This window comes from Macaca mulatta, chromosome 14 (assembly GCF_049350105.2).
Source record: "Macaca mulatta isolate MMU2019108-1 chromosome 14, T2T-MMU8v2.0, whole genome shotgun sequence".
In the NCBI taxonomy this organism is placed as follows: Eukaryota; Metazoa; Chordata; class Mammalia; order Primates; family Cercopithecidae; genus Macaca; species Macaca mulatta.
The window spans coordinates 95783556-95805000 of NC_133419.1; the positions used below are offsets into that span (position 1 = coordinate 95783556).

General features: G+C 37.5%; 1 protein-coding gene and 1 pseudogene across 2 annotated transcripts in view; one reads left to right on the plus strand and one right to left on the minus strand.

Annotated features, from left to right (window-relative positions):
• KDM4D (lysine demethylase 4D) overlaps positions 1–21445 on the plus strand; it is a 49764-nt gene that overhangs the window by 17994 nt on the left and 10325 nt on the right. Inside the window, exon 3 of one of the 2 annotated variants that reach the window (XM_001090078.5) lies at positions 4015–6498. The exons of the other annotated variant lie outside the window; for it this stretch is intronic. Within the exon in view, the coding sequence (XP_001090078.2) occupies positions 4361–5932 (1572 nt within the window). The 5' untranslated portion in view covers positions 4015–4360 and the 3' untranslated portion in view covers positions 5933–6498. Of the gene's footprint in view, positions 1–4014; positions 6499–21445 lie in introns of those variants that run through there. 2 annotated transcript variants of the gene reach the window in all.
• Positions 3289–3440, minus strand: LOC114672581 (U2 spliceosomal RNA; annotated as a pseudogene).

Genomic DNA, 21445 nt, shown 5'->3' on the forward strand with positions numbered 1-21445 from the left:
AGAATTTCAAAAACCATTGAGATTTTAGTATTGAGAGATAAAAGAAGAAATGCTCCCATGAAGCAAGAATAAGACAGTAAGAAAGAAAGGAATGTACATACATGCAGAAACTCTCAGGTAACAGAAATGATCTCTGGAAATTAAAAATTTGGAGAAATGAAAAAGACAAAGAGAAAGGAAGTTTAGAGATACAGATGAAGAAATTTTTTAGAAAATAAAATGCAGTGATAAAGCAATAGAAAATTTCGGGGAGGGGAAAACAAAGAAGTAAAAATTAAAGGTCTAATTCGTGAGAGGTTCAATATCCAAATAAGAGGAGTTAATATACAGATGAAAAGGAGTAGAGGAAATCAAAGAAAGAACTAAAAAAAAAAAATCCTGAAATTAAAGAACTTCATTTTTGAGACTGATAAAATTTAAGAATATGGGTTCAAAAAAAGCTTCTATAAACGTTGATAGAGAGAGAGAAACAACCTAAAATAAACAACACACACAATGAACAGGTCATCTGTAAAGAACCAAGAATCATATTCATATCCTCTTCATACTCATGCTCACACCAATACCCACACAATAATTTCAAAAGTTAATAACTATTCTCTCCAAAATACAGATTAAAAGTATAATTAAAGTCAGAATTAAAGGTGCAATTAGCATATACAAAGAAAAAAACTATGATAATATCTCCATCTAGATGAAGGAATATTATAACTTTCTAAACATGAAAAGCACGAAAAATATTACAAAGGAAAATGAAACATTGTATGTCAAAAACATTTTTGTTAAATAAATTTAAAGAAATACAAGTTAAATGACAAACTGGCAAAAAATAACATCTAACAAAAGGGTTTAATATGTAAAATATTGATGTAATTAATATGTAAAATGTTTATATAAGTAGGTAAGAAAATACCCTGGGACCCGATTAGAAAAAAACGGTCAAAGGATGTGAACCAATACATAAGATGAAATCCAAAAGACTAATATTTATGAAAAAAATCAAAATCAACCTTAGTGGTAGTCCAAGAAATGTAAATTAAAAGTTGATCTAACTTTTTAACTACCAAAATTAGTAAAATATATATTTTTTCTAAGTAAAGTTGGCCAGTGTTCAGGATGTAAAATATGTTTTTTCTTTAAAGTTTTGGCAACATGTATTAAAGATCTTAAAATATTTAAATTTTATAATAAGGTAATTTCATTTTTAAGTATCTTAATCTAAGAAATTTCATTCAACCAATATTTTACAGGAGAAATGAATTTCTAAACTTCCTTTCTCTTTGTCTTTTTCATTTCTCCAAATTTTTATGTTTTAGATACTGAAATACGGACTACATATTTAAGTAAAAGTGATTCGTAATAATCGTGGAAAAGTGAAAACAAAATAGCTGTCCAATAATAGAGGAAAAGTTTAATCACTTGTCTATATAGAGTAGAATTTTTTCAGTTATCAAATATATTATGCTTATAAATTATTTTAAATAAGTAGTAGATTTTCTAACTGAGACAAAAATTCGATTAAACATAGCATTTAGATATTGACTATCAGAAGAAACAATGGCTGATATCTGAGGCATTTGGTCAACAATCCCCCACTTGAAGTAATAGATTTGAAATACATAAGCAGCAAGAAAGACAAACAGGCTCTCCTATTGTCCTACAGTTTGGGAAAGGGCTGTAGTGAAAAGGACTTTAAACTTACTCAGCTTCACTTCTTAACTTCCCCAGTTTAACACCCCCCAACACACACACACAGCAAGAAGCTTAGGAGGCATTATTTCTAAAAGACCCAAAGAAAGACTTTCTAATTTCCAGAAATCCATTAATTTTAAGGGATCAAGTATTATTTTTTAAATTATTCTGATAAGAAGAAAATACTTTTCTTTGGTTGTCAGAACTGTCAAGTTTTCTTAGATGATGAATTCTGCCTTATTGTGATTACTGTGGGTAAGGGCAAAATAGAAGAGTATCAAGTGACAGTGTAATTATTCTCTACTGGTAGCTATGGCTCCAGTTGAAAGAAGCAAGAAGTAGTCTCACAACAAAAGCAACCACTGAAGACTCATAGAGAAGTGACTCATTTGGCTAGAACACTGAAGGATCACTCTGTCATTGTACCCGGCAAATTCTAAGCAGTTATTTTTTTTTTTGGAGCACAGTCACACTTACACATTGTAGTATTTCCTTTTGATATGCAACATCTGAAGACTCTATGTATAAGAAGACATTGCATCATTCTTCCTAGAATCCTTAGAAATGTAGAAAAGAAATAATGTAGTTTATAAAACAGATACAAAGTGCTCGATCCAAAGCTTATTTTACTTGTATATTCAAAAAGAAATACGGATTTGTGTGATTTTTCATAGTCAGCATTTTGTTATTTCTTGAGGGAGAGACCCTCAGCATGGTATTTAAGTTTCTGATATTTAATTATCCTTCTACATTGTCTCACTTTTCTCTTTTCATTTCTTTAGAGCAAGTTTTCTAATAGAAAGAATGAAATATTTTATTTTATATTCCAAAAATATAAAGAATTCATAATAAAATCATTGTCAAATAATTTTTAAGATTAAAAAATTGGGGCCGGGTGCGGTGGCTCAAGCCTGTAATCCCAGCACTTTGGGAGGCTGAGGCGGGTGGATCACGAGGTCAGAAGATCGAGACCATCCTGGCTACCTGGTGAAACCCCGTCTCTACTAAAAAATACAAAAAACTAGCCAGGCGAGGTGGCGGGCGCCTGTAGTCCCAGCTACTCGGGAGGCTGAGGCAGGAGAATGGCGGGAATGCGGGAGGCGGAGCTTGCAGTGAGCCGAGATCGCACCACTGCACTCTAGCCTGGGCGACAGAGCGAGACTCTGTCTCAAAAAAAAAAAAAAAAGTTGGGATGAGATTGGGAGACTATCATATGATACAGGTAATCTTGTCACTTGTACATCCTCAGTGTCTCGCTTGAGTAGTGACAACTTTAAGTAGGAGAGGAAGACAAGCTGGATCCTTGGGTTCTTCTATAAGGAAGATAAAGAGAGCACACCCTGTGGTGTCTAGATGTCCTTGGGGCTTCACTGTAGACTATCATTGGACCCTCTGACAGGTACTGACCATATGTCTGGGAAAAGGGAGATGTAATATTCAATGGTGACTATGTAGCACAATATTGCCCTTGGTAGAAATAAAGACATATAAAGGAGTAACTTAGTTTCAGGAGAAAGATCATCAATTTGTATTAAACCAGTTGACTTTCATGGGCTCAGTGGGCCATCCAAGATGGAGAAGGAAAGCAGAAGCTTAGGAGAGAGTCAGTTACTGGAGAAAGCTATGACAATAAATAACATGTTTAAAGGGAAACTGCGTGGTACTAATGGAAGCCCTGAACATAAATAGGAAATTTTAAGAAATATAGATTACTACACTTGATCTTAGCCAAAAGGCCAAGAAGCAATTCAAACACAGATTACTTTGCCTCCTTTTCATCTTTATATAAATTGAATTATGTAATAGGTATTCTTTTGAGTCTTGATAATTTTACTCAATATTGATCTTTAAAACTGCATTTTCATGTGACTTTTTTTTATCTTCATTGCTAGATGGTATTCTGTTGTGTGAATATACTGCAGTCTACCTATTCATTCCATGCTGATGGACATTTGGGTTGTTTACACTGTTTGGCTACCAAAAACAATGTTGTTATGAATATTATTGGATGTGACTTTCAGCTCACAACCATACACATTTCCTAAGCATGTGGAACAGTTGGATCACAGCACATGTGTATGTTCAGTTTTAGAAGATACTATTCAAACAGTTTTCCAAAGTGATTATAGTGCTTCATATTCTCTGTAGTAGGGTATGACAATTCCCACTGTTCCACATCCACACCACCACTTGATTTATCAATCTTATAAAATTTTAGCCTCTCTTTTTAATATTAGTATTCTATTCGGGTATTTAATTTGTGGATGCCTAATACTTTTTTCCAAATATAAATTTTTAATCTCTGTGTATTCTTTCTTTTAGATTTCGTTCTAAACACTGAAGACATACTCTGCTACATTTGGGTCACACCCCCAGCTCTAAGTAATTTAATAGACTTTAAGAAGACAGAGCCCGGCAGCAACTGAAACATAACAGAGTTGCAGGGTCAGCTAACATTAATGCCTGGGCAAAGCTGTTGCCCAGAGTGGAATCTCACTAGTGAATAAACAAGCCCGAGAAAAATTATCATCTCATTTGCAAAAAAAAGTAGGCTGGTAGACCCTCCTACCTCATAGATACACCAACCCAATTTTTTTAAAAGTAGCATTTTCCTACATTGTCAACTATCTGGAACATACCTAAACACTGGGAGTTTACTGCTTATTAAATGGAAACTATGAAGTCTAAGGCCAACTATGGCCAGAATCCAAATTGTAACATAATGATATTTCATCCAACCAAAGAAGAGTTTAATGATTTTGATAAATATATTGCTTACATGGAATCCCAAGGTGCACACAGAGCTGGCTTGGCTAAGATAGTTCCACCCAAAGAATGGAAAGCCAGAGAGACCTATGATAACATCAGTGAAATCTTAATAGCCACTCCCCTCCAACAGGTGGCCTCTGGGCGGGCAGGGGTGTTTACTCAATACCATAAAAAAAAGAAAGCCATGACCGTGGGGGAGTATCGCCACTTGGCAAACAGTAAAAAATATCAAACTCCACCACACCAGAATTTCGAAGATTTGGAGCGAAAATACTGGAAGAACCGCATCTATAATTCACCAATTTATGGTGCTGACATCAGTGGCTCCTTGTTTGATGAAAACACTAAACAGTGGAATCTTGGGCACCTGGGAACAATTCAGGACCTGTTGGAAAAGGAATGTGGGGTTGTCATAGAAGGCGTTAACACACCCTACTTGTACTTTGGCATGTGGAAGACCACATTTGCTTGGCACACGGAGGACATGGACCTTTACAGCATCAACTACCTGCACCTTGGGGAGCCCAAAACTTGGTATGTGGTGCCCCCAGAGCATGGCCAGCGCCTGGAACGCCTGGCCAGGGAGCTCTTCCCAGGCAGTTCCCGGGGCTGTGGGGCCTTCCTGCGGCACAAGGTGGCCCTCATCTCGCCTACAGTTCTCAAGGAAAATGGGATCCCCTTCAATCGCATAACTCAGGAGGCTGGAGAGTTCATGGTGACCTTTCCCTATGGCTACCATGCTGGCTTCAACCATGGTTTCAACTGTGCGGAGGCCATCAATTTTGCCACTCCACGATGGATTGATTATGGCAAAATGGCCTCCCAGTGTAGCTGTGGGGAGGCCAGGGTGACCTTTTCCATGGACGCCTTCGTGCGCATCCTGCAACCTGAGCGCTATGAGCTGTGGAAACGTGGGCAAGACCGGGCAGTTGTGGACCACATGGAGCCCAGGGTACCAGCCAGCCAAGATCTGAGCACCCAGAAGGAGGTCCAGTTGCCCAGGAGAGCAGCGCTGGGCCTGAGACAACTCCCTCCTCACTGGGCCCGGCATTCCCCTTGGCCTCTGGCTGCCCGCAGTGGGACGCGCTGCCACACCCTTGTGTGCTCTTCACTCCCACGCCGATCTGCAGTTAGTGGCACTGCTACGCAGCCCCGGGCTGCTGCCGTCCACAGCTCTAGGAAGCCCAGCTCAACTCCATCATCCACCCCTGGTCCATCTGCACAGATTATCCACCCATCAAATGGCAGACGTGGACGTGGTCGCCGTCCTCAGAAACTGAGAGCTCAGGAGCTGACCCTCCAGACTCCAGCCAAGAGGCTCCTCTTAGCGGGCACAACATGCACAGTTTCAGGCCCAGAACCTGAGCCCCTACCTGAGGGTGGGGCTTTGATGGACAAGCCTGTACCACTGAATCCAGGGCTCCAGCATCCTGTAAAGGCTTCTAGGTGCAGCTGGGCCCCTGTGCCCTAAGCCCACGGGCTGCCTTTATATCCCACTGCCCTGCTGTGTGGCAGTTTGATGAAACTGGTTACATTTACATCCCAAAACTTTGAGTTTGCAGGACTCTGGTCATGCATGAAAGAGCCCCTCTGGTGATGCCCTTGGATGCTGCCAAGTCCATGATAGTTTTCAATTTTGCAATACTTTGTTCTTCCTACTGGACCCTGGAATGTGTTTGGATATTGCTAAAATCTATTTCTGCAGCTGAGGTTTTATCCACTGGACACATTTGTGTCTGAGAACTAGATCTTGTTGAGGTTAGCATAACCTGGTATATGCAACTACCATCCTCTGGGCCAACAGTGGAAGCTGCTGCACTTGTGAAGAATCCTGAGCTTTGATTCCTTTTCAGTCTACCCATTTGTCTCTTCCCCTCCCCTACCCCCTTTTTCTTATAAAACTAGGTTCTTTTTACAGATAAGATCAGTAGAGTTCCAGAATAAAAGATATGACTTTTCTGAGTTATTTATGTACTTAAAATATGTTGTCACCAGTATTTGTTCCCAAATATATTAAAGGTAATCAAAATGTTAAAATCTGATTTTATTTCAAATATCGTGTTTTCAACCTGTGTGTGTACGTGTGTGTGTGTGTAGATAATTCTTTATGTACTTCATGATTATTTGAAAACATGTCATTGTGTGGTGGTGAATGAGCTCAGGGGATGGTTTTCGCATTATGGCTGTCCAGCTGAGTAGCGGGGCTGGGTTGCATTCATGCTTCAAGGATGGTGGATTAGTCCGTTCTTGCATTGCTATAAAGGAACACCTGAAACTGAGTAATTTATAAATAAAAGAGGTTTAATTCCCTCACAGTTTCACAGGCTATACAGGAAGCATGATGCTGGCATCTGCTCAGCTTCTAGGGAAGCCTTAGGAAACTTAGAATCATGGGTGAAGGGGAAGCAGGCATTTCATGTGGTTGGAGCAGGAGAAAGAGAGAGGGGGATGGTGCCACACACTTTAAATGACCAGATCTCATGAGACCTCACTCACTATTGCAAGGATAGTACCAAGAGGGATGATGCTAAACCATTCATGAGAAACCCAATCCCATGATCCATGTACCTCCAACCAGGCCTCACCTCCAGCACTGGGGATTACAATTTGACATGTGATTTTGTTGGGACACAAACCCAAACCATGTAAGATGGCTTGATAGGGTCAACCTGGTGCTTAGCTAAATAGCAGGACCCAAGTTTCTGGGAAAGATGAGCAGCCCTAAGAAAGAAGTACCATTATCTAACTAGTTTTTCTCACAGGCTCCACTGCCTTTTCAAAGCTGTGTGTATATTTCACACTGGTAACTCACCTACTCAGCCCAGTAAACAAGTCTCCAAACAAGTGAACAAGACCATTTCAACTAGTAATGTGTACTGTGTAGAAATTAAAGCAGAATTGAATGGCAGAGCAGAATGAGTAGGTGCTGGCCCAGTTGCTGGTCCCAGAAGGCTTCACAGAGGTGGAGACCTTTCTGAGACCCAATTGACAAAATGAGAAGATCCAGAGCAGAGTTTTCCACCTGTAGGGAACAGTAAGTGCAATAGACCTACCTTGGAACTTGGGGATCTTGTTTTTCCAGGAATGCAAGATAAGCTCATTTGTTTCTGGGGCATAGAGAGGAAGGAGAGAGGCGGGGGCAAAGCATGTAGGGCCTTGTGTCTCACGTTAAATACATTATTTGATATTCTTCAACTTGAGAAGGCACTGGAAGTTTAAAACAGCAGTTGATAAAATGTGACTTACACATTAAATAATCAGCTTAGTTCTGTGGAGAATGTATAGACAAGAGAAGCAGTTAGGCCATCTAAGTAATAATACAAGTGACAGTGATGGTTACTTAGACTTCTGTTTCCGTATTGAAAATGTACACAAGTTAACTTGTAAATGGCTTTTATCACATTGAGGTGCTTTTTTAATACCTAATATGTTGACAGTTTTTAATCATGAAAAAGTGTTGAATTTTGTCAAATGCTTCTTCTGCATGTATTGTGATCATATGATCCCAATATAATATATAGTGTAGCACACTGTGTATCATATAGTGTATCAATTAACATATAGTATATCACATTGATTTGCATATGTTGATTCATTTAATGTTCTGTGAAATTCAGTTTGGCATTATTGCATCTATGTTCATCAGGAATATTAGCCTGTGATTTTCTTTTCTTGTTGCATCCTTGTCTGGCTTTGATATCGTGGTGGTGCTGGTCTTGTAAAATGAGTTTGAAAGTATTCTCTTAAATTGTTTGGAAGTGTTTGAGGAGAATTTTTCTTAATTATTCTTTAAAACTTAGGAAGAAGTTATCATTGAAGACATTAGGTAATATGCTTTTATTCAATAGGAAACTTTTTTATTACTCATTTAATTTACTTATTAGTTATTGGTCTGTTCACATATTTTGTGTCTTCATGATTCAGTTTTAATAGGTTGTATGTTTCTAGGAATTTATGCATTTCTTCTAAGTTACCCAATTTGTTATATAATTGTTCATGGTAGTGTATTATCCTTTGTATTTCTGTGGTGTCAGTTGTAATGACCCTTATTTATAATTTCATTTTTGCCTCTTCTCTCTTTTTTTCTGTATCTGACTGAAGGTTTGTCAATTGTGTTGTCTTTTAAAAAAACCAGCTCTTAATTTCATTGATCTTTTCTATTGATTTTCTAGTCTTTATTTCATTTACTTCTGCTCTGATCTTTATTAGTTTTTTAATCTGATGACTTTAAGCTTAGTTTTTTTTTCCTAGTTCCTTGAGGTATAACATTAGATTATTAGAGATCTTGCACTTTTCCTAATGTAGGTGTTTATCAATTAAGCTTCTCTCTTAGAACTGCTTTTGCTGTAACTCCTAAGTTTTGTATGTTATATGTTCATTTTCATTTCTCTCAAGATATTTTTTGAATTTCCTTTGATTTATTCTTTGACCTGTTCAAGATCGTGTTGTTTAATTTTCACATAATTTTAAAATTTCCAATTTTCTTTCTGTTACTTCTTTCTAAGTTTATATCATTGTGGTCAGAAAAGATGCTTGACATGATTTAATCTTCTTACATTTGTTAAGATTTGTTATGTGGCCTAACGTGATCTATCCTGGAAAATGTTCCTTGCTGTTAGATGAAATGTTTTGTATATGTTTGACAGGTCCATTTGGTCTATAGTGCTGTTCAGGTCCTCTGCTTCCTTATTGATTATGTTTGGGTGATATATCTTTGGTTGAAATTGGGGTAATTAAGTCCCCTAATATTATTATTGTATTGCTATATACATGTATATACACATATGTATGTATAAATAGTAAATATTAAAAGAACTGTGGGATATATATATTATTGTGTTGCTATATATATGCATATATACATATATTTGCTTTATATATATAAAGTAGGTGCTCTGATGTTGGGTGCATATATATGTACAATTGTTATATCCCTCAGTTCTGTTAATATTTGCTTTATATATGTATATATATATAAAGTAGGTGCTCTGATATTGGGCACACATGTATTTACAACTGTTATATTTTCCTGATGAATTGACTACTTTGTCATTATATAATGACCTTGTCTCTTGTGATAGTTTTCTTAAGTTCTATTTTATCTGATGTAAGTGTAGCTACCTCTGCTCTCTTTTAGTTACTGCTTGCATGGAGTATCTTTTCTTCATCTCTGCACTTTCAGCCTATGTAGATCCTTAAAGGTAAAGCCTCTGCACTTTCAGCCTATGTAGATCCTTAAAGGTAAAGTGAGTCTCTTGTAGGCAGCATATAATTGGATCCCATTTGTTTAAAACCTATTTAGCCACTCAGTGTCTATTCATTGGGGAATTTAATCCATTACAGTTAATAATATATGATAAGTCCAAGCTCATATCATACTCAAAGGTGAAAAGCTAAAAGCTTTTTCTATAAGATAAGGAACAAGACAAGGATTCCCACTCTTACCAATTCTTAGTTAAAAAAGAAAGAAAAGGCATCCAGACTGGAAAGGAAGTAATGAAATTGTATCTGTTGGATCTTACCAAAATCAACATACAAAAATCAGTAGCATTTCTACACACTTAGAACCAACAATGCAAAAAAAGAAACAATTTCATTTACAATAGCATTAAAGACTAAAACATAACTAGGAATAAATTTAAGGAGGAAAAAGATCTAGACAGTGAAAACTGTAAAACATTGAAGAAATTAAAGAACACAAATTAATGGAAACGTATCCTGTTTTCATATGTTAGAAAAATTAATATTGTTAAAAGTTCTATATTAACCAAGTAATCTATGGATTCAATGCAATCCCTATCAAAATTACAGTGGCATTTTTTATAGAAATAGAGAAATACATCTTTACATTTGCATGGAAACACAAAAGACTCCAAATAGCCAAAGAAATCTGGAGCCAAAAAACACAAAGCTGGAGGCATCACAGTACCTTACTGCAAAGTCTACTACAAATCTGTAGTATCAAAACAGCATGGCAGTGGCATATAAACAGACACATAGACCAGTGGAACAGCATAATGAGCCAAGAAGTAAACCCATGCATTTATGGTCACTTGATCTTTGTTAAAGATACCAAGAACACACAATGGGGAAAGGACAATCTCTTCAGTAAATGATTCTAGGAAAACTGGATAATCCACATGGGGAAGAATGAAATTAAATCCTCATCTCACACCATATACAAATATCAACCCTAAATAGTTAAAAGAATTAAAACATAATACCAGAAGCTGTAAAACTACTAGAAGAAAACAGGGAAAAAACGTCCTTTTTTGGTGTGGTGCAGATTTTTTATTTGATTTATTTATATTTTTAAATTTTTAATTTCCATAGGTAATTGGGGAACAGGTGGTGGTTGGTTACATGAGTAAGTTCTTTAGTGGTGATTTGTGAGATTTTGGTGCACTCAAGCAGTATACACTGCACCCAATTTGTAGTCTTTTATTCCTCACCCCCTTCCCACCCTTTCCCCTTGAGTCCCCAACATCCATTGTGTCATTCTTGTGCCTTTGCATTCTCACAGCTTAGCTCTCACTTATGAGTGAGAACATATGATGCTTGGTTTCCCATTCCTGAGTTATTCACTTAGAATAATAGTCTCTAATCCCATCCAGGTTGTTGTGAATGCTGTTAACTCATTCCTTTTTATGGGTGAGTAGTATTCCGTTATGTATATATATACCACCATTTGTTTATCCACTTATTGATTGATGGGCATTTGGGTTGGTTCCACATTGCAACTGCAATTTGTGCTGCTATAAATGTGCATGTAAGACCTGAATAGATGTTTGTTCAAAGAAAACATTAAAATAGCCAACAAGTATATTAAAAGGTGCCCAGCATCATTAATCAGGGAAATGCAAATCAAACTACTTTAAGATACCACTTCACACCTGTTAGGATGGCTATTATCAAAAAGTCAAAAAAGACAGCAAATGTTGACAACGGTATGGAGAAAAGGGAACTCTTATACACTGTTGGTGGGAATATAGATTGGTACAGTCATTACACGAAAAGTATGAAGATTTCCAAAAGAAATTAAAAATAAACCTATCATATGACCCATGAATCCCTCTCCTGGGCATATACCCAAGGTAAATGAAATCATCACCTTGTAAAGATATCTGCATTTCTATGTTCATTGCAGTACTATTCACAGTAGCCAAGATACAGAAACAGCCTGTCTGTCAACTGATGAATGGATAAAGTTTTTTAAATTTTTATTTATTTTTTTTTTGAGATGGAGTCTCGCTCTGTCACCCTGGCTGGAGTGCAGTGTCACCATCTCAGCTCACTGCAACCTCTGCTTCCCATGCTCAAGGGATCCTCCAGCCTCAGCCTCCTGAGTAGCTGGGATTATAGGCATGTGCCACCATGCCCAGTTAATTTTTCTATTTTTAGTAGAGACGGGGTTTCACCATGTTGGCCAGGCTGGTCTGGAACTTCTGACCTCAAGTGATCGGCCTGCCTCAGCCTACCAAAGTGCTGGGGTTACAGGTGTGAGCCACATGCTCAGCCAAGAAATCCTGATACATATACACAATGGGATATTTTTCAGTCCTAAAAATGAATAAAATCTTGCCATTTGCCACAATGTGGATGAGCCTGGAGGATGTTATACTAAGTGACATAAGCCAGACACAGAAAGAAAAATATTGCATGATCTCATTTGTGGAATGTTAAAAAAAGAAAAGAGAAAAATTCAAATATACAGAGATAGAGAATAAAATAGTGGTTACCAACAGCAGGAGTGTGGGATGGAGGAAAAATGAGGAAATGGTCAGAGGATAAAAGATAACATAGATATAGGATGAACAGGTTGAGAGATTTTATGTACCACATGAAGATTATAGGTAATAAAATTGTCTTGCCAGATGTGGTTGCACATGCCTGTAATCCCAGCACTTTGGGAGGTCAAGGCAGAAGGATCGTTTGAGCCCAGGAGTTCAAGACCTGCTTGGGCAACATAATTGAGTTCCCCTCCCTGCAAAATAAATAAATAAATAGTACTAGATTAATGCTAAATGAATATATTTCAACTACTCTAGTCACAAAGACACAAAACAATGAAACAATGGGCATGTGAGATGATGGATATGTTGATTTGCTTCACTGTCGTAACCTTTTTGCTACCTATATGTTCTGTAGAAGCATGTTGTATATCTTAAATATAGATAAAAAATTTTAACAAATAGAACTGACAGCAATCCCACTACCAGGTGTTAAAAGGAAAAAGCCTTAGACTTTTACATTTAACATAGTTTATTTGAACAAAGCAAAAAACAACCCTTGAGTCAGGCAGTCCCCAGAGCCAAAACAGGTTCAGGGTACTCTATCCAACAAGGTGATCCGGCAGCATTTATAAAAAATGGTATTGAGGTCTAGGGACAACTTAATTAGTCACAGCTTCATTGGTTTATTGGTTACAGAACCTCCTGCAATTAATTGAAGTACAGCGACTATGATTAAACTCTATATTGCTTTGGACTGTTGAGCTGAGTGCAGGAGCCAAGTCTAAATCAATGGCCTTTTACAATTTTGCTTAACAATTACCCTCTTTTGGTCATGCTCTTAGCAACTAAAGTGTGACCAAAATTAGGGAAATTGGTGCTACTCTCAGTCACCATTGTGTTGGGTTTCTGGTCTCAATATGTCATTCATAGGTTATGGTGTCCCCATAATCATACATTTATTTAAGTTTTTGTCATTTCAGGCTGAAGGGAAACCATTTAGCATTCATCAGATGGCTGCGTGTAGACATTTGAGACTTTTTGAGAAAATACCGTTCATGAGGGAGACTATTAATGACTTTTAGGAGAATAATACCAAGAATTTGAAGTATGCGCCTTAGCCAGGGTCCTCATGAACAAAGTCAATTCAAATGGATTACCCAAAGAATGAACCAGATTAGTCTATTCATTTTAGCTTAATAGCCTGTTCATTGATAATTTTGGTAACTGAGTCCCTACAATGCTCAATGTATTTATTCACATGCAACAAAAAGTATTAGTGACTAGTTAAAATCCTCCTTGTTCAGCTAGTAGGTATTCTAGCATCCCATGACTTGGTTAAATTAAAACAGAATGAGAACAAGTGAGTCTCGAAGTCTGATTACAGTATTATCCTATGCAGGGAAAGAGGTAGCCATAGCAAAGATAAGAAAGGTAAGAGTCTCATTATGATTAGTCTTGTTCTTGCATTTTGGGAAAGGCTGTTCACATCTAAGATGCTGTCTACTTCTGGGGAAGCTTGTTCCTAGTCAGCTTTACCTTAAAGTCTCCAACAAGTATACAGTTCAAGAAGTCTGGAAGGATTCTCCTGAGTTGTGAGATGAAGACCAAGACTTGAGGCAACAAAGATCCACAGTAGTGTGGGCAATGAGAAGAATCTGCCATAATTCCCTCCAATGTGGTTCAAAAGAAGTCCTTTTCTGATATCATTTCCAGAAGACCCAGTAATCAGATTTCTAGATCATGAAAGATCTAATTATCTTCAGTTGATAAGTCATGAAGGGCTTGCTTTACCTGGTGAAAATATTCTTTGGGACAATGCATTGAAACCTTGCAGTATTTACTCATATGAGAGTTTAAGAGAATTGAAGATATATGAAGTGAAGTTTCATCACTAGTGCATAGGCCCTCCAGCAACCATTCCACAAAGGACCAATCCATGCTTTCCAGTGGAGTGGGTCTGATCGCTATTAAAGCCAATAAGAGTGCCTTTGGCCAAAGTAATCCAATTGATTCAGTCAACTGATTCAGTTAACTTCCATTGATTCAGTTAACTTCATCAGTTGATTCTCTTAACTGCCATTATGTTTGTAATACCTTATTTAACCGTCCCACAACTTTTGTCCAGTAAAACAAACACCTCCATCACTGGAGACCCCTCCAAGAATGCCACATAAAGTAAATACATTTTTTTTTTTTTTTTTTTTTTTTTGAGACAGAGTCTTGCTCTGTCACCCAGGCTGGAGTGCAGTGGCATGATCTCGGCTCACTGCAACCTCCACCTCCTGGGTTCAAGCGATTCTCCTCTCTCAGGCTCCCAAGTAGCTGGATTACAGGTGTGTGCCACCATGCCTGGCTGATTTTCTGTATTTTTAGTAGAGACAGGGTTTCACTGTGTTAGCCAAGATGGTCTCTATCTCCTGACCTCGTGATCCGCTTGCCTGGGTCTCCTAAATTGCTGAGATTATAGGCATGAGCCACTGCACCTGGCCAGGAAACACATTTTTAAATGACCTTTCACCTACTGCTCTAGTATTCGCCCTTCTGCATACGGAAACTTCTACAAAACTGGAACACAGACTACTGGAAGAACATATTCATATTTCATTAAAACTAGCAATCAAAATTTCTCTGTAAATGTTCAAGTGGTTCATCAGATAGCAGGAGTATGCCACCTGAAGTTTTGATTGTCTCCCTAGGATTATGGGCTTGACAACCAAACACTGGTTATAAACAATTTTAGCAATTTTAGAAGAGTCACCATGCCAATACTTTTAAAAATTTGTATTATTTTGTCTGCTCCATGATGGGTTATGGAGGGCAGAACCTTCAGCAATGGAAACTTTAAAGACCTGGGAAAGACCAGGTGGCTGTCCAGGCCCTCCATGAGTCCATACACATTGAATTTACATTGATTTTACTTCCCTTCAAATATCAGTCTTGTTCCTCCAACTCAGGTACATAGCACTGTCCATTAAACAGGCTACTACAGGCAATTTGATTTGAATCTGTCTTAAGAAGTTCATTCAAATTGCATATCTTTATAATTTCAGCACTGGCTGACCCAGCATGAAAATCTGTTAAAGTATTTCCCTGGTTTCAATCAACTTCTGTTCTGCCTCGTATTCGACTAGCAATCTTATGAAACACTTAGTTTGTTCATAAAAGTTCCTGGAATTCTTACCTAGTGCCATGGCATATTTTCGAAGTTACCGGAATTCTGTACTTGTCAGAATTCTTTCCACAAAATTCCCTAAAGATGAAACACTTCAGGCCATAGTAAATAAGTAACCATTTGTGCATGACAAGACTTGAAATGTCCATAAAGATCTGATGAGAGTTCATTACAATCATGATGCAATTGACATGGAAATTCCATTACTTCTGTTGTATACAACATCTTAAGATAATAACTGGAATTATGATGGACAGCATTACACCAGGATGATCAGATTTATATAAATTTTATACTATTTCTGAAATACATATGAATAACACATCCATACAAATATAGCTCAAAGAAGTAGCATCACTTACTATTTGAAAATGCTTTCCATACAGTTTAATATATCAAATAATCCTAATTAGTTTAATATATCCCTTTCAGATATTTCAGGGGCCCTTCTGGAATGCAACAAAGTCAATTCAAAGTCGAAAGACTTATAATTAAAAATTTAATTTTGGGAAGTTTGTCAAAAATATCAAAGTTTAAAACACTTGATAAAAATGAAGACACAGGTCACTGTGAATAATACTAGTCATTTTTTTAACAAAAATCACAAAATATTTCAAAGACAAATACAGAAGGCTATACAGTCGCAGAAAAATCTCAGCTCTGTTAAAAGAAAACTGTCTTCTTAAGTGACTGAAAACCAAATAACATGAATCAGAAGAAATTATCTTGGTAAACGTAGAATTTTTGTTTACCTAGGCCAGTTTCCCAAAATGTAAATGAAACCTCTCACAATTTTTTATTTAGAGCAGCTCAATATGCTGATGAAAACTTTAACACAGGGACCAAATTCCAGTTTTTCACTGATGTACTTTTGATGATAATGCTCAATTATTAGAAAAACTTATAAATAATTCCCTTCTAATTGTAGCCAGCTTGATTACTTATAAAATTCCTTTCACAAGATTCATCTTCTCCAGCTTTCTTATGCATTGATTTTATCTATATCTTTCCTTCCTTCCTTTATTCATTCTGAAATCAGCTTTAAACAACTTCCAAACTAGACATAATTACTCTTTTCCTTGACAAGAACACATCTTTTATGACTTATAGCTTCACTTACCAAAAACATGTCTTACTTTCTTCAAATAAGGAATTATTATTTCTAGTTCTAATTACCATATGTTAGTTTATATATATATATATATTTTTATATATATATATTTTTTGAGACAGAATCTCACTCTCTCACCCAGGCTGGAGTGCAGTGATGCAGTTTCGGCTCACTGCAACCTCCGCCTCCTGAGTTCAAGCGATTTTCCTGCCTCAGCTGCCCAAGTAGCTGGGATTACAGGCATGTGCCACCATGCCCAGCTAATTTTTTTTTTTTCTGTATTCTTAATAGAGACAGGGTTTCACCATGTTGGCCAGGCTGGTCTTGAACTCCTGACCTCAAGTGCTCCACCCACCTTGGCTTCCCAATGTTAATCAGAATTTTAACTCTTAGTAACTTTAGTTTCTAGTGACAACTTAGTGAGTTGTTTTTTATTTTTTTCTTTCTTTCTTTTTTTTGGGGGGGCATCTTGCTCTGTCAACCCAGGCTAGAGTACAGTGACACAATCATAGCTCACTGTAGCCTCAACTTCCTGGGCTCAAGTGATCCTCCCACCTCAGCCTCCTGAGTAGCTGGGACTACTCCCATCACACCCAGCTAATTTTTAAAATTTGTAGAAATGGAGTCTCACTATGTAGCAATCCTCCTGCATCAGCCTCCCCAAATTCAGGGATTACAGATATAAGCCATCATATCCCACCAAAGTGAGCAATTTTGAACTGTTTTATATCAGCATTTTGTAAATGAAGCCCATTTCATAATTTTAGAAACATGTTTCCTCATAATGCAATCCCTTTCATGTTTATTAATACTCCGATATACTTAGCTTCTTTATATCATATAAAAAGATGTATCACTAGCAGAATTTACCCATTTTCAAACATTAACCTGTGATACTAGCACTATGTCTGGTACCAGATAAATGACAACAAAAATGGCTGACATGAGTTCAATTCAACCATTCATCTATTTGCAGATACTAACACAGAACACAGGGAATGAATAATCCTTTTCTTCATAGCACTTAAAAATTATTAATATTCTGACGTGTACTGCATACATGTGTACATCTAGATCTTCTGTGACACTGCATGATGGAAGAAACTACATCTACCTTGTTTACCATTACTTCCCTGGCCCTGGTAGGATGTTACACATACTAAATAGTCAAATATCAGTTAAAGAAATGAATATGGCCATGCTGAGATCACGCCACTGCACTCCAACCTGGGCGACAGAGCAAGACTCTGTCTCAGAAAAAACAAAAAAAGAAAATGCACAGAAATGGACAAACTCACATATATTTTGTAAATTAAAATTACAGCAAGCCACCTCTCCCCTTAATACTAGCCTTCCTTAATTGCCCCCACAGACTTTTAGTAAGGCTCTCAATTTTGAAGCACCTGTAAATTTGAAGGCCAAAGTAATAAAAAAAAATTGGTGCTTATCTAAAGTTTTTAATAAAGAACAGAAAAACCCACATCTTTCTGTCTCTCTCATTCAGTTAGGTGGCTTTGTCATTCCCAGTGTAACAAGAGATGGAAGTTTATTCTTAGGAAAATTGAAGCTGAGAGCCTGAACTCAGGGACTCCAGGCACAAATGAGGATGAGAGTGAGCGGCCTGGCTGAAAAGGGGAATAATACTCAGCTAATACTGAGATGGTGGAAACAAACACAAGATAAGGGCACACTGCATTCAGTGGAAGGGAGTAGCCCTAGAGAGCTGCTCCACCCACAGTACATCTTGCATGACCAAGGAATAAACTTTTATGCGATAGGTAAAAGCCTCATTGTCCCTGTACTGCAGTAGGCAGGCAGCCTACAGCTGCAGAGAGCTGCCTCACTCAAGGCCATGCCTCTTCCCAGTTTGGCCCACATCCAGTGACTGCTCAGCGCTGCAGCATAAAGCTTGGCCAACTCTGCTGAATTCAGGACGCCCCGGAAGGGCCATATGAGCTCCAGAGCTGCCTGCAGGATCCGCTGAGACTATCTTTGGCCCTGAGCCACAGATAAACTTTTCCCTGAGCTCAAAACTGCTTCCTTCCTCTTTCTTTCTCAGATATGGATCCTAAGGGCACTCTTTAAGAAAGATCTTTGTGCTGAAGTCTTAGAGTGTGCTCTGTAGTGAACCTGACTGCAACTGTACTTTAGGTTTGTTTGTGTTTCAAAGAACATAATTTCCATGAGAGAATAAAGATCAATGCCCCCTGCTGAAATTATAGTTCTTCTTTGCATGGTTATTCAGTGATGTGAAGAGATAGAAATGGCCACATGAGAATCTCAACTTCCAATTTATGGAATTATTGCTGTGACCCTCCCCCGCTGCCAATGAAAATATGTCCCTTTGAACACCCGAAGTCACAAAGACAAAAAGCAAACATTTTGCCTTTGGCAGGCATGATGGATCATTCCCAGTTTTTCACCCAGATTTACTGGAACCACGCTCTCTGGCTCTGAGAGGAACGGCCCTACATCCAGAGCAATGGGCTTTCACATGCATTGCGACTGGAAATGTGACATCATACAGCTGCTTTGAAAACTGTGTGTCAGTCTTCCATAAACCTAAGCAGACATCTATGCCTAGAAGGTCTTCCCCTAATTATCTACCCAATTCATAAGAATCAAGAACTATGAAAAATGCATATGTCTTTGAACAGGTAAATAGAAAAACTGTAGCGTATTAAAATATTATTCAGCAGTAAAAAGTAATGAACTCTGGCACATGCAACAGGATAGATGGATCTTACAAACATATGATTTGGGAAAAAGAAAAACCAGATCGAATGGAAAACATACTGTACAATTGCATTTATATTCATTTAAAAAATAAGCCAACCTAAGCTGTGGTCATAGAATTTAGAACATGATTACCTACGGTGGGAATTAACTGGAAAGTTCCAGGCTGTGGGAATGACCTACATCTTGTTTTGGGTAATGATTACATGGGTTTATATAATTGTTAAAACTCACCGATGTGGAGACCTAAGATCTATAAGTTTTATTGCATGTGTTTTAAACTGGAGAAAACTGAATAGGAGCCAACATAGGGGAGCTGGAAAAGTGGGAACCATCTTAAGAAACTCTGGAAAGCTAAATTCTAGGTTGGCAGGGAAAAAAAGCTGGAGAGCAACATAATCCCCAGTGCAGAACCAAAAGGAATGAAGATTTTGTGACACCAGGTACTCCTGGAGTTGGGAATAAAAGTGAGGCTAAACAGAGGTTGGGTTGGAAATCTGTTGGAGAAGTGTCAGTTTCTTGGGTCAGCTCCATCAAGTTAGCATCTGGATGCCTGCTTCCACCCACCCCAGTGGAAAGTGAGACTTTCTCACTCTTATATTGAGGCGAATAATTGGCAATTAAAATTAGGTGATAATGTTGGGTTGTGGCTAAGGAAATGGAGAGAAATAAAGAAGTTCTGAAAAATCTCAGATGATTGATAGCTTAGCTCACATTCTAATTTGGAATGTTAGAATTGAACATCTGCTTGTTATCCTTCAGCGACATCTCAGTCTCTTTCCAGGCAGATAGATGCCCTGGGACACCTAAAATTTAAAAAATATATATTGAGTTGTGAAGACAAGAAACATAGGCACGTAGAGAATTTTTAGAAAATATTGCTCCTATTGCACTCCTGTTTCTACTCAGCTACTTTGTCAGTATTTTGCATTATTTTGCCAAACAAAAGCAAGCAATGGTACAGCTAAAGTAGTTCCTAAATTAGCCTTTAGAAAATTCAGGAAGTTGCTTGTGGTTGTGGAGGGCTTCTTCAAGCAATTGTAGTTAGAATTCTATGTTACTTTATTTTGACACATTCAATTTGGACTGCTCTTCTTGACAGATGGTGCCCATATTCAGCTGTTTGCCCATGTTCAATATTAACCTTTTGCCATGCTGTATTCTATTTTGGAAAATCAAGAAACATTGATAATGAAAACTAAAGGCAAGTGTAGAGTCATCTTTGCCCTCTCCCGTGACCTCCATTGCTAGGCTTCACTTCATTTCTGAGAAATAATAATCTTGTGTTCTCTGAACATTCTTCACGTTTATACACATAATTTTACACAGCCAAGATAATATGTCAGGTGTGGCTTTACCAACTTCTCCTCCTCCCCGCCCCCCATTTAAAAACTTAATGTTACAAGTTCTGAATACATTGCTATATATATAGATCCTAGTGACTCCAGCTGAGTCAATCGATCTGTGTAATTTTTCATTTTATTTCCCTGCTGATGGATAAGTAGATTATTTCCACATCTTTCTTACCTTAATGCTTTATTGAACAGCTGTGTACATAGAATTGAGTTCCTTGGTTATGTTTCTACTCATTTTCAATTTTTGTAGGAACAGCTATATTGCTGTACAATTTCTATCTCCATTAGAGCAGTGTGACCATTCTGGTTTTCCCATATGTTGGCCCATTTTTATATTGTCAGATCCTTTCACCTTTTTCTTATATAAATTGATTTCTTTTTAAAGTATCACTGCATTTTCTCAATTACTAGTGATCTTGTACATCTCCTCATATTTACTGGCCATTTGGATTTCCTTTGTTCAGGTTGCCTGTTCTAAGCCTTTGCTCACTTCTTTTGGGTTGACTCTTGTTTTGTTTATTGATCTCTAGAAGTTTTCAGGAAACTCATTTATTGTCTATTTTATGTATGATAAAACTATTCTATGCTGTGTCTTGTCTCTTAATTTTTTTGTGTCATTATTACACCGAAATTGGTTAAGTATATCAGACATTTCCATCATTGTTTGTGCTTTTGGTTCTTCTTTAGGGCATTTTATCCTACCTTGAATGGATAACACATTCTTCAATATATTTTCAAATAGTCTTGAAGTTTTCCTTTGTACAACATGTGTTTAATCTATCAGTAATTTACTTATCTAAGTAGTGTGAGGTAGAGCTCTATTATTCCCCCCAAAAAGGCCACTATCATTTCACCTATTGAATAATTAATTCCTCTT